The 13,068-nt window shown below is 41.9% G+C and overlaps 1 protein-coding gene across 4 annotated transcripts in view; it reads right to left on the minus strand.

Annotated features, from left to right (window-relative positions):
• Positions 1-13,068, minus strand: part of nisch (nischarin) — a 58,546-nt gene that overhangs the window by 17,311 nt on the left and 28,167 nt on the right. For 2 of the 4 annotated variants that reach the window (XM_072582084.1, XM_072582085.1), the window contains exons 10-14: positions 12,670-12,855; positions 9,513-9,641; positions 8,772-8,885; positions 8,193-8,301; positions 7-128 (exon numbers count right to left, since the gene is read on the minus strand). In XM_072582084.1, the coding sequence (XP_072438185.1) occupies positions 7-128; positions 8,193-8,301; positions 8,772-8,885; positions 9,513-9,641; positions 12,670-12,855 (660 nt within the window). Of the gene's footprint in view, positions 1-6; positions 129-8,184; positions 8,302-8,771; positions 8,886-9,512; positions 9,642-12,669; positions 12,856-13,068 lie in introns of those variants that run through there. The other 2 variants (XM_072582087.1, XM_072582088.1) reach the window with 2 other exon arrangements.

Genomic DNA, 13,068 nt, shown 5'->3' on the forward strand with positions numbered 1-13,068 from the left:
CATTACCTTACTCATGGTATCATTCACACTTGCTATGTCACAGCATCCCTGGGTAATTGTAGAAGTCATAGGAGTCAAACTGTCATTTTGATGTAGATTGCTGATTAGGGCCGATTTAGTATCTATTTCTGCAACAGAAAAGTGAAAATATGAAATTACTCACCAACAGCAAAGTTGGAATCAAAAACTGGATTCATAACGAACAAGTGCAAAATGCTTTAATAATTTTACTGATTTTGATTGCATTATATTTTAAAAGTATATTTGCAGAATGTAATTCACGAGCTCAAGCACATTACTTTCAAGATTTACCAATACAAAGTTTATTAGTTTATGCAAAAATAGCAGTAATACTCTATAACCTTTATGTGAATGCAGGATTGTTAAGAAGCAATCAAATTACTTGAAAAAATGAATTCAAGACTGGTGATATAACCCAAAACTGGAATGGCTCCACGGGTAGTTTTACAATTGCCATTGAGTCAACAAGAATATTAAAACACTTGGAGATCCAAGTGTTCTTAATGAGCAATGTTATAAAGCAATGAATGTAGCTATCAGATATCTACAAAATGGATCTTTTGGATTCTTATAGCAGCTTTCAATGACCTCCAGACAACTCAAGTGCCTTATGATTGTAGGCATTGCTGAAACATAGGTAACACAGCAGCATATTTATGCACAGAAACCTTCCATAATCAATGGAGTACTGACTGAATAACCTGATATTTTGTGATGAATATTTGTTACGACACCAATGATAACGCCCCAGTACTTCTTCAAAATTGCATTGTGGAATCCATTGCTTCAACCTGATCTGGGGGCTGGGAAGGTGGTACATTTTACATTTAAATCTAGTCTGAATGCCAACATATTCAATAATGCAAAACTACTGCAGAGGAGTAAAAGCAAATTACTGCGGATGCTGGAATCTGAATCCAAAAGAGAAAATGCTGGAAAATCTCAGCAGGTCTGGCAGCATCTGTAAGGAGAGAAAAGAGTTGACGTTTTGAGTCTAACTGATTCTTTGTCAAAGCTTTCACAAAGGGTCACTTAGACTCTAAACGTCAGCTCTTTTCTCTCCTTATAGATGCTGCCAGACCTGCTGAGATTTTCCAGCATTTTCTCTTTTGGTTACTGCAGAGGAGTGTCAGTTTTAATTTTTGTGTACATCTTACAGTATGATTGCAACCCACAGCTACATTATTCAAGAGAGTACTAGCTACTGCCAACACCCAAACAGAAATCAGTCTCAACTGCAACACCCCTACAAATAAACAGCTCACCAATATTCACCACGCACTCAAAGGTGGTGGTCAGTCTGTCAGAGGTAGCTAATACCTGTAAAATTCCAAAATCAGTGCACAGCAAAAATAAAAATTTAAATAGGTGCTGGGACAACAAGAAACAAGAAAGAAAAATGACAAATTAGAATGCCACCCAATTCACAACACACAAAAATGAAGAAACTCATTTCTACCATTTCTCGCCTCTCTCCCTCATCAGTAGGGAACGCTTTACCCCAGTCCAAAATATAATATTTAAATGTTAAAATTCAAACTTATGCATGCTGATTCTCCAGTGGGAGAAAACAGTACAATGTGTAGAGAAGACACAAGAGAAAGTGAGGACTGCAGATACTGGAGATCAGACTTGAGAGCGGTGCTGGAAAAGCACAGGTCAGGCAGCATCAGAGGAGCAGGAGAATCGACATTTTGGGCATACATTGCTTGATGAAGGGCTTATGCTCAAAACGTTGATTCTTCTGCTCCTCAGATGCTGCCTGACCTGCTGTGCTTTTCCAGCATCACACTCTCAACGAGGAGAAGGTTCAGGAAGACATTGGTAGGTCGGAATTATACTAATAAGCCAACAGTAGTTAGATAGGAAGTACAGGAGCTCGAGACACGTACAGCATAGATTACATGCCCAAGATCAATCTTTGAAACTTCAGTTTATATTTTCCAAAATAAAATTACTAATTCGGCTTATCCTGTGAAAACATTCTTTAAAAAATGCAAACAGAATCAGGATGTTCTCATAAATAATTAGCAGTTATTTTTTCAAGCAAACTATTTTGCTATAATCTCCACTTTCCCCAAATAACAAAGTTTCAGTTGAAAGAAGTAGTATTAGAACTCAGTAGTAACACTCAAGGGAAAACTGCCCTAAACAAATCAGTACATGTGTAATATTATTTAGAAAACAAGATAAATAACTGGAACATAAGGTACAGGGAAAAAAAGATTGGTCAGAAAGTCATCGAAATTCAATTCTGTTCAAGGCTGATCTTCATATTAAGAGGGATCAATAACTCAATGTTGCAAAAATGTCACAATATATTCAAAAGTCAGTACTTTAGCGTGCTCAGAAAGTTAGAAGGCAGGAGCAATAAATGTACAGTATAATTCTGATTGTGCTGAACATGATTTATCCAAATTGCCAATTATCCAACAAAATCTCAAGGTCCCATAAATGGGCATTAGGCAACTCAGCATTGTTATCAGTTAAAGGGCATAATGGAGTGCATTGCTGGATAACAGAAATGTTCGATAATTGACACTCATAAATTACCATTTGTTTATGATCAGATCAATTATCTGGACAAAATACTCCCCCGCCAGATTATCCATTCAGATAATCGAGGTTTACTTTACATTTAATGAAAAGAAGAGGGGAAATGTTGAAAGATAAAGAATGAGAAATGTCTCTTAGGCATTAGTGTAAAGTGGTAAAAACAATGACTGCAGATGCTGAAAACCAAATACTGGATTAGTGGTGCTGGAAGAGCACAGCAGTTCAGGCAGCATCCAACGAGCAGCGAAATCGACGTTTCGGGCAAAAGCCCTTCATCACGATGTGAAGGGCTTTTGCCCGAAACGTCGATTTCGCTGCTCGTTGGATGCATTAGTGTAAAGTGGGCAGTATTGAACTGACAGCACGTAAACGTTCAGCTAATGGAATTAAATACTACACTGAGCACAGAACAAACAGTATTGAACTGACAAATATGAACTAAAATCAATTTCCAGCTTAATGTGAGGTCTACCATGCTTGTTATTTGACAACAACAACTTCTAGAAAACTTCTGGGGGAGGAGGTGCATCGAGTGGTGGGATGACGGGGAGGCAAGGGAGGGGAAATGATGGGGGAGGCAAAGGGCGGAGGGGATGATGGGAGTGCCTCCAGTCATTTTCCCTCGCCTCCCCCCACCCTCACACCCCCTCAAGGGGCAAGGGGCATGATAGAGGAGGATGGAGTGGGGTGGAAAAGGAAGGACGGAGTGTGAGGGGAGGGGAGTGGACGGGAGGAAGGGAGAGCGAGGGTGTGGAAGTGAGGGAGCGAGGGGTAGAGGAAGGGGATGTGAATGGAAGGGAGGGGTGGGGAATAGAAGAGGAGTGAAAGGGACAGAGGGGAGGGGAGGGCAGTGGAAGGGAGGGTGGAGGAGAGGAAGGGAGTGGAAGTGAGGGCAGGAGGGAGGGTGGAAGGAGAGAGGGTGAGGGGAGGGGAGTGGAAGTGAGAGAGGGAAGGAGTGGAGGGGGGCAAGAGGGGAAGGAGTGAGGAGTGGAAGGAGTGGAGGAGGAGGGAAGGAGGGAGGGAACCAAGGGGGGGGGGGGGGGGGTAGAAGGGAGGGGCAGGGGTGAGGTCGAGGGAAGGGGAGGAGGGTAGGGGTGTGGAGGAGGAGGAGGAGGAGGAGGAGGAGGAGGAGGAGGAGGAGAGGAGGAGGAGGAGGAGGAGGAGGAGGAGGAGGAGGAGAGAGGAGGAAGAAGGAGGGGGGGGAAGGAGGGGGGGGGAAGGAGGGGGGGGAAGGAGGGGGGGGGAAGAAGGAGGGGGGGAAGAGGGGGGGGAAGGAGGGGGGGGAAGAAGGAGGGGGGGGAAGGAGGGGGGGGAAGGAGGGGGGGGAAGGAGGGGGGGAGAGGAGAGGGGGGGAAGGAGGGGGGGAAGGAGGGGGGGGAAGGAGGGGGGGGAAGGAGGGGGGGGGAAGGAGGGGGGGGAAGGAGGGGGGGGAAGGAGGGGGGGGAAGGAGGGGGGGGAAGGAGGGGGGGGAAGGAGGGGGGGGAAGGAGGGGGGGGAAGGAGGGGGGGGAAGGAGGGGGGGGAAGGAGGGGGGGGAAGGAGGGGGGGGAAGGAGGGGGGGGAAGGAAGAAGGGGGGGGGAAGGAAGAAGGGGGGGGAAGGAAGAAGGGGGGGGAAGGAAGAAGGCGGGGGGAGGAAGAAGGCGGCGGGGAGGAAGAAGGCGGGGGGAGGAAGAAGGCGGGGGGAGGAAGAAGGCGGGGGGAGGAAGAAGGCGGGGGGAGGAAGAAGGCGGGGGGAGGAAGAAGGCGGGGGGGAGGAAGAAGGCGGGGGAAGGAAGAAGGCGGGGGGAAGGAAGAAGGGGGGGGGAGGAGAAGGGGGGGGGAGGAGGGGGAAGAAAGGGGGGGGAAGGAGAAGGGGGGGGAAGGAGGGGGAAGAAAGGGAGGGGGAAAGAAAGGGGGGGGGGAAGAAAGGGGGGTGGAGGGGGACGAGGAGGGAGACTGGAGGAGAGTGGAGGGGGGGGGGGAAGGGCAGGGAAGGGGCAGGAATGGAAGGGAGGGAGAGAGCAGGAGGGGTGGGAGTGCATGGCAGGACAGAGAGGGGAGGGATGGAGAAAAAATTAGGATGGGTAAGGAGGAACAGAGAGGAGAGGGGAAGGTCGTGATGGAGGGGTGGGGGAGCAGAGTCATAGATTCAGAGGTATAGAGCACAGAAATAGGCTTCCTAAACTAAACGTGTCCGTTTGCCTGTATTTAGGCCTATATCCCTCTAAACCTTTCCTATCCATGTATCTGTCAAAATGTCTTTTAAAATGTTGTAAAATGTACCTGCCTCTACCAGTTCCTCTGGCAGCTCATTCCATACATACACACTACACTTTGCATGAAAAAGTTGTTGCTCAGATGTCTTTAATCTTTCTCCTTTCATCTTAAACCTATGCCTTCTGGGGAGAAGGGGGCAGAAAGTGAAAAAGCAAGCACTCATGTGACATGCAGGCACAAAGCAAGCGCATGTACGTGTGGTAAGCACAGAGCAGAAAAGGGTGTGCGTTAGGCAAAAAATGGGAGATCATACAAGACAGGCAGAGAGCAGAGCACACACAAAACAGGCAGAGACACAAGAGCATACACACACATGCAAGACAGGCAAAGACCAGAACAGCAGGTTCTCGATCCAGGCAGACAGCAAGAGAGTACACATGCACAAGCATGACAGGCAGACAGCAAGAGAGGGAGAAAGTGCAAGTGCAAGGGACTAAGACAAGTGGAGCAGGGGACTGGGGAGGGAGAATGGAACAAAAATGGATTCCACCAGATGTGACCAGTTTCTCAGTTATTCAATTTAATATTGGGACTTCAAGATCGAAGTGCTTTTGGGAGAAAATATAGCATTATTGCTCAATACTGCAGCAGGGCCAGGACAGAAATGTTGGGAGAAGAGCAGCACAGTTTATGAAAATGGCAAGCAAGTAGGTAGTCTGGGTCACTCCTAAGAATAGAGAGAATATGATGGCTGAATGGCTTCCTTCTGTGCTGCACATTGTCTACACTTCTAGAAAAGAAAGGAGGCGACAGAACACAGCTGGTTAAATTGACAGAGGGAGAGAGAATTGATTATAGATGGAGACAATATCAGTGGCAGAATGGTCAGTAACCACAGGATACAGATACAAGATAACTGATAAGAGAACCAGAGAGGAGATGACATTCTGCTTAAATCAGCAGTGGAGAATATTTCCTGAAAGAATAACAGAAATGTATTTAAAATGTAACTTGAAAAAGGAAAATTGGACAGAACTTTGAAAAAGAAAAGCGTTGCAGGACACGGAGAAGGAAAAGTAGACCCTAAATCAACTGGATAGCTGTCAGAAGTACAGATAGACAAATGGCCTCATTCTGAACTAAGATGTTTCCATATTCATTTTTGACTAGAAATCTTGAACAGTCAACATTTAAGCAAATAGTTCACTACCACTGTATTTATCTGCCTTCAATTTTCTAGGATTTCCATTCGCTTGTTGTAGTTAGACACAAAGTTAAAGGCTGACCTTGGAAATGGAGAGCTGGTATATTGTCTAATGACTGACAAATCAAAGCACTAATTAATCTAATGAAGCTCCTCCTCTCAGCTACTCCATGCTGATCTCATGAAAGAAGCTATTCAAGATATATTAACCATTGGACTAACCTAATGACATTCAATTTCTTCAAATAATGTGATATGTGGGAAAATCATTCTGATAAACTTCAGCTGAAATCTTAACTTCTTGCTCAAACGCTGATTTAATGTCATGCATTAGTAGGATGATATTACATTCAGCTGTTCAAATATTCCCAAACTCCTGCCAAGCCAAACAATTATGATCCAAAGTACATTTAGTTTTAAAAGACAAGTAGGAACATGGAAAATGCAGCAAAATGATGATGATGCTGGAAATCTGAAACACAGTTCTTGCAAAACCCAGCAGTAACCATGAGACAAAAACAGAATTAATGATTCAAGTGTGGTATGACCCATCTTCAGAACTTAAGAGTCATAGCGGACTCAAAATGTTAATTCTTTTTGCCTCTCCACAGAAAACTACCAGACAGCTGAGTTTCTCCAGCATTCTCAGTATCTACTGCATTGAAACTTAGCTTCCTCCATTTGCAGATTTAGAGCAAAGTTGCAAGGATTGACTTATTTACCTGCTTGCCATGTAAGTTTTAAAATGAACTATGAGTTCAACTGCAGGAAAGATAGGAAATCTTCTTAAAGAAAACTATGCAGTCCATTTTAGACATTAGATATTAACAGGTGCAAGGTACTTGCCTCTCTGTTATTAAGCTTTCAAGGGCTGAATGAGAAGTAAATAAGTTGCCTGTTTCTAGATAAAATACATAAATTATGCCCACCACAAATCAAACTCAAAATTTCAAGTATCAATTAACACGCTTGGCTTTTAAAAGGAGACTGAAAGAACACCTGAAGTATTTTTGTGTAAAAGTTAAGTGGAAGTGATCTATCCCCTTTTATGCATGCACATCAATGCAGAAAACAAACAGTAGAAGAGAAATAAAACAGTCTCAAGCTCAGCCACCAGCCATTGAAAAACAACTTGGAACATCAATTAAGGGAGAACTCTGGGTCATCTGGAGTTGCATCTATGCAGAAGCAAGATAGCAGTTGGACTCAATTGCAGTCTCGCAACTTACAAACATTCAAAAATCTGTAAACTGCAACTACCTTTAACTTCCTGTCTGCATCGGATAGCACTACCCCCTTTCTTTGTAACCGCTGTTTTCTGCGCATTTGTTGCCACATTTATTATGTTTGGAGAGTAACTAACTTCCACTTTCATTCAAAGAAAGTTTGGTGAATTGCCTTCGCTTTGATTTTTGATCAGGTTAACTCTTTTTTGAAGTGTGATGACTACATGCTAAGGAAGAAGACAAAAATTGTTCTGATTGAAAGGGGTCAAAAAGGAGGCTGTGGCGCTGCTCATCTAGTCATAATAAAGAAAACACATAGGATTCCTAATAATAGAACCGTCTGGGCATTACAGAGCATATGCAAGTAAAATTAGACAAAAAAAATGCAAAACTAAATCAGATGCCAAAAAGTTCAATATTGCTGAAATAATACAGACGTATAGAAGGCCTAAGGGTGAAAGCCAAAGAGCAAGTCCAGAAACCAACGAGAGGGCATAAAAAAGTATTATGGTAAGTAAAATCAAGGAAAGCCCAACAATGTTTTATAAATACATAAACAGTAAAAGTATGACTAAGGGAAAAGAGCAGGGATAAGTAGAGACCACAGAAGGTAATCAGTATGTAGAGGGAGAAGACATTCTGACTGAATATTCTGCTGTTTTCACGAAAGGAGGAAATGAAGCAGATAATGTATTTAAGCAGAAGTGTGAAATAAACAATGTGACGTTAGTGTTTAGCAATAACTGGTACAGCATGGAAACAGACCTTTCAGTCCAATTGGTCCATGCTGACCAAGTTTTCCAAACTAAACTAGCCAGAGTTGTCTACATTGGCTTTTGAAAAGGAGCCTGGAAGAATACCTGAAGCATTTTGTGTAAAAAGTTAGAAGTGGAAGTGGTCTATCCCTCTTATGCACGCACATCAACGCAGAAAGCAAGCACTAGAACGAGAAATGGCCCACACCAGCAGCCCGATACATACATGATTACCTTGGCTGGAGCTGGCAGCATGGTGTAGCAGAGGAGAGGAAGGACAAGCAGCATTAGAAAAGCAGCTGGGATTGGACCCTGGAGCAGCGAGTCTCGATTCCTCACTGATCTAACAAAGAAATGGCACTTATTTAAGATAACACAATACCAAGTTTATTGCAGCAGAGCCAGAGTACTAACTTTAGGAATAACACACATTAGGAATAGTTAGTGAACTCTGAACAAAGATATATCCCCCATCCACCAAACATATTTCAGACAAAATCATTACTGACAGAATTACAGCTTAGATTGTAAATATGCAAATCTAATGCTGTAGACCCAATAACAAGTAGATTGTTTCCTTTATATCTCAAAGCTTAATTACAAATCCACCTAAAATATTCCATGCTGATTATTCACCAATGACGGAGAGCATCAAGGAAGGAAAGTCAAACCGTGTTGCAATTCAGAATTCTTCTGTAACAGGGATCCTAACCTTCACAGTGGATGGTATCTCAGTAGCAACCATTCAAAACACAAAACACCATCAAAAAAATGAAGTAAACATAGAAGCAAGTTTTATTACAGCATACCTACCTTTTTATCTGTGTTATTCATTCGATCTTTTGCTTCTTTTGCCTTCTGAATTGCCTTTAGCACCTCAACTGTATCGAGTTCCTTTTCCGTTGTAACAGTATTATCCAAACAAACCTAGAAGATGCACAAAAGCAAATAAGCTTTTAGGAGAACTTCACAGAGAATTTTGCAGTATCACACGTTTTGACAAATTACTGAATTTCAACAAATTTCAACTGAATTTTCGATTCAAGGAAACAAATGTACTTTCTGAAGAAAGATTAAAGACAGGAATACAAAAAATCCTGAGCCAGCTTTACTGTTTCATAAACAAGAAATATTTTGTTTAATGCATAACATTTCAAACAAATTAGCTTCTAGGACTTCAAATGTCATTAGCACAATTTTTGATCATAGATTATATTAGTTGTTATTTCATTCTATAGCTCTTAGCTTCAGAGTCTCTGAAAATTGATCAGCTCTACATCATTAAACTCCAGCATATGCAAAACACAAAGATGATTTATGGAAATTTAATTCCAAAACACAGTTACATTAGATGTCTAAAAACATTTTCTGATGTCATTATCTATAGGCACTAATGTATCTTCGATTTCGAGTAGTAGTGAAATGTCAAAATTGCAATTATTCCATGTCTTACTGTCATTTTAATAGTATAGCCCAACAATAACAAAGTCTTGTATTTTTACAAGACTCAAACTTTCTACATTCCACTCATAAAACAAAGTACTCAAACCTTACCTCTGAGGCTCGATCTCCAAACTGTGCAAGCACCTTTGTTCTATAATCAGGAATAATGCTCAAGGGGTTGTTTTCCAGACAGACCTTCTCAAGGCATGGCAAATTCCCAATGTTTCTGATTTCTTCTATCTAAAAAAGTTTAGTTACATCAGGATATTTAGCAATTTCGATAGAAATGCATACTTTTCTGAGTATACCAAGCTTATGGTAGTTAAGCATAGTACTTACAAACACCTAGCCCCATGAAGTATCTCTCAGAATATAAAGTACAAGGTATCCATGCGATGTAAACAAACATAACCTAAATATATCATTGTAAGAAATGTACAGACATCAAGAAATAAATCCTTAGGTTGGTGGATGGGTTGCAAGTGGCTGTTTAGTCTTGGTTCGTGTCAAGGTTTTAAGGCTATTAGAGCTGCACTCATCCAGACAGCGTTCAATCACATTCTTAACTCCTGCCTTGTAGATGACAGACAAGGGTTGAGGAATTAGGTGGTGAGCTACTTGTTACGGAATTCCTAGCCTCGGACCTGCTCTTGAAGGCACAGTACTTACAGTACAGGAGGTGGTCATTCAGTCCATTGTGCCTGCACAGACTGCTCAAACGAGCATCATTACCTAGTCCCAATGTTCTGCTTTTGCTCATACCCTTGAAAATTATTTTCATTTCAAATAAATCATTGCCTCTAGAATGACTCATTTGAACCTGCCTTTACACTTTTCCTTATAACTAACTATTCACTGTAAAAATGTATTTTTTTCTTGTTTCACCCTTACTTCTTGAAGTACTTTTAACCTTGTTCCTCTTTGAAGCAGAACCACTCAGCCACTCATGATTTTGAAAACCTCCATTGGATCTCCTTAGCCTTCTTCTCCAAAAGGGGTTACAAACCCAACTTCTTCAATCTATCCTCACTACTGAAGTTTCATTATGGAACCGTTTTTGTAAATCACTTCTGCACACTCTCCAACGCATTCACATCTCACCTATAAAAGGTGGCACCCAGAACTGCACACAATATTCCATGTGCGATCCAACAAATGCGTTACAGAAGTTCATCAAAATCAAATCACCTTCTTATTCTTGTGCTCTACGCCTCCTATAAATAAAACTGAAGATGCTGCATGCTTTACTTATTGCTCTCTCCACCTGTCCTGCCACCTTCAATGTTGTGTGTATATCTACACCCAGGATATTTGTACAGTTCTTCACGTACAAGACTCAATCTTTCTACATTCCACTCATTTATGACTGGATGTGCCAAGACTACAAAGTTTAGATCTGATCCACTTAGATTAGATTAGATTCCCTACAGTGTGGAAACAGGTCCTTTGACCCAACAAGTCCACACCAACCCTCCGAAGAGTAACCCACCCAAACGCATTCCCTTACATTCACCCCTGACTAATGCACCTATCACTATGGACAATTTAACATGGCCAATTCACCTAACCCGCACATCTTCAGACTGTGGGAGGAAACCGAAGCAACCGGAGGAAACCCATGCAGACACGAGGAGAATGTGCAAACTCCACACAGACAGTTGCCCGAGGCGGGAATTGAACCCGGGTTCCTGGCGCGGTGAGGCAGCAGTGCTAACCACTGAGCTACCGTGCTGCCCACTTGTTCTGAGATTACTTAGATTTGTCTCCTGCCTATTGCATCCACTGTTAAGTATGCAAGTAGTTCTGCAGCATAGCTTCAGAAGGTTGATACCTCCATTCTGGGTATGGCTGGCAATGCTCGGGCATGCCTTCGCACTCTTCCTTGATCCCTCAGTTTATTATCAGAGATATGGCACATGCCAGATTGAGATCACAGATGGTGGTTAATATCAATTCTGCTGCTGGGGGCTCAAAGAGCTTCATATTGCTAGTTGGTTCTGTTCTAAATCTATCACATGTAACAGTGGCAGTGCTTCACAACATGGGGAATACCTTCAATTGGAAGTAACTTTGCTCCCCAGAACAAGATTGGGTTCTGGATTGCTAATCCAATGACATGGTTGCTAGGTCACTACCTCCCCTATCACTATGCCTCTATACTTCTCCTCCAAAATGTCATTTCATTTGTGAATAAGATTAACTTACACTGGATGATTGCTTTAACATCAAGGCATCAGCAGAAACCAGTCTCCTCTTAATCAAGCCTTCCCATCTGGCTATAATCTTCCACCCGTTATCCCATCAAGGCTGTCACAGGGGCAGTTCCGACCACATACTTATGTCATCATTACAACCACATTTTTCCACCACTGTAACACCAGCTGACCTCTTCATTTTGTCAGTTTACAGGTTGTTCTGTTATAATGCATGCTTCATCAACACAAATTTGCTGTAACATGAATTGGTGACGCTGTTTCTACAGTGCAAACTTGTAAACCATGTGCGGATTGTAACATGATTACAGTGCCAACATAGTAAGTGCTGTTTCTAAAGCACAAATTTTCTATAACATGGGGTCGCACAAGAACACAACTATTATGTTATCAAAGAGCTTACTCTATTAGCTGCAAAAACCCTCACTTATTCCTTCTTAGTTCTAGAGTGCTCCAATACCACTACTGGCTGACCTTCCACATTCTATTTTATGTAGAAAATGTCATTCAAACACTACTTAACACATTCCATCCAGCTATCAACTCCATGCTCATTGACATACACTGGTTCCCAGTCATACAGAATCTGGATTTTGAAAATCTCACCCTTGATTTCAAATTCCTTAAAAGGGTTCACCTCCCTATGTCATTAATCTACTCCAAATCCTCCAAGACATTTTCATCCATCGAATGCTGGTCTTTTGAGCACTGATAACTCCACCACTGGTGGGGCATGCCTTAGTTGTCTAAGCCCTGTGATGATTTCCTACAACTCTTTTTATTCCTTTATCTCAATATTTCCTTATTTGGCAGCGTCACATATTTTGTTTTATAATGCTGGAGTTTGCTTTGACATATTTTCTTGCCAAAAGCACAATAAAAGCTGCTGGTGCAAGAACAATCCAGGTACTATTCCATAAATCTCTTCTGTATCTTTGCTAGTATGGTGCTCAGACTGAACAATATTCCACTGGAAATCAAATCACATTTTTAAGAACATTTAGCAAAAGAATCCAATGTTTTAAATTTACATAATGACCAAACATGCAAATTACCTGCAATACTTTATTATTGCTGAGATCTAAGTTAACTAGTGAGTACAGTTTGTTAAGACCCAACAGGCTTTCCAATTGGTTTCCAGACAAATTTAAAGTTTTGATGTTTCCAAGTTTTGTGTGAACACCTTGCAATAGTGTGATCTTGTTGAATGACAAATCCAAATGAATGAGATTATAGAGATGCTGTAAACAATGGAAAACAAAGAAAAGACAAATTAAGCATGCAAGAGGATTGTATTAATACACTGTACAGAAGAAAAATGACTTAGTGCCATTATACCTGGTTTGAGTAGCTACAATGTCAAATACCCAACAGTTCTCAATAACAATACGAAGATAACAGGCAAAAATTTGCAGTTTAACTGATTATCTCAAGTGTTTCCTGCTGGTACATGT

The sequence above is a fragment of the Chiloscyllium punctatum genome, chromosome 12 (assembly GCF_047496795.1).
Source record: "Chiloscyllium punctatum isolate Juve2018m chromosome 12, sChiPun1.3, whole genome shotgun sequence".
In the NCBI taxonomy this organism is placed as follows: domain Eukaryota; kingdom Metazoa; phylum Chordata; class Chondrichthyes; order Orectolobiformes; family Hemiscylliidae; genus Chiloscyllium; species Chiloscyllium punctatum.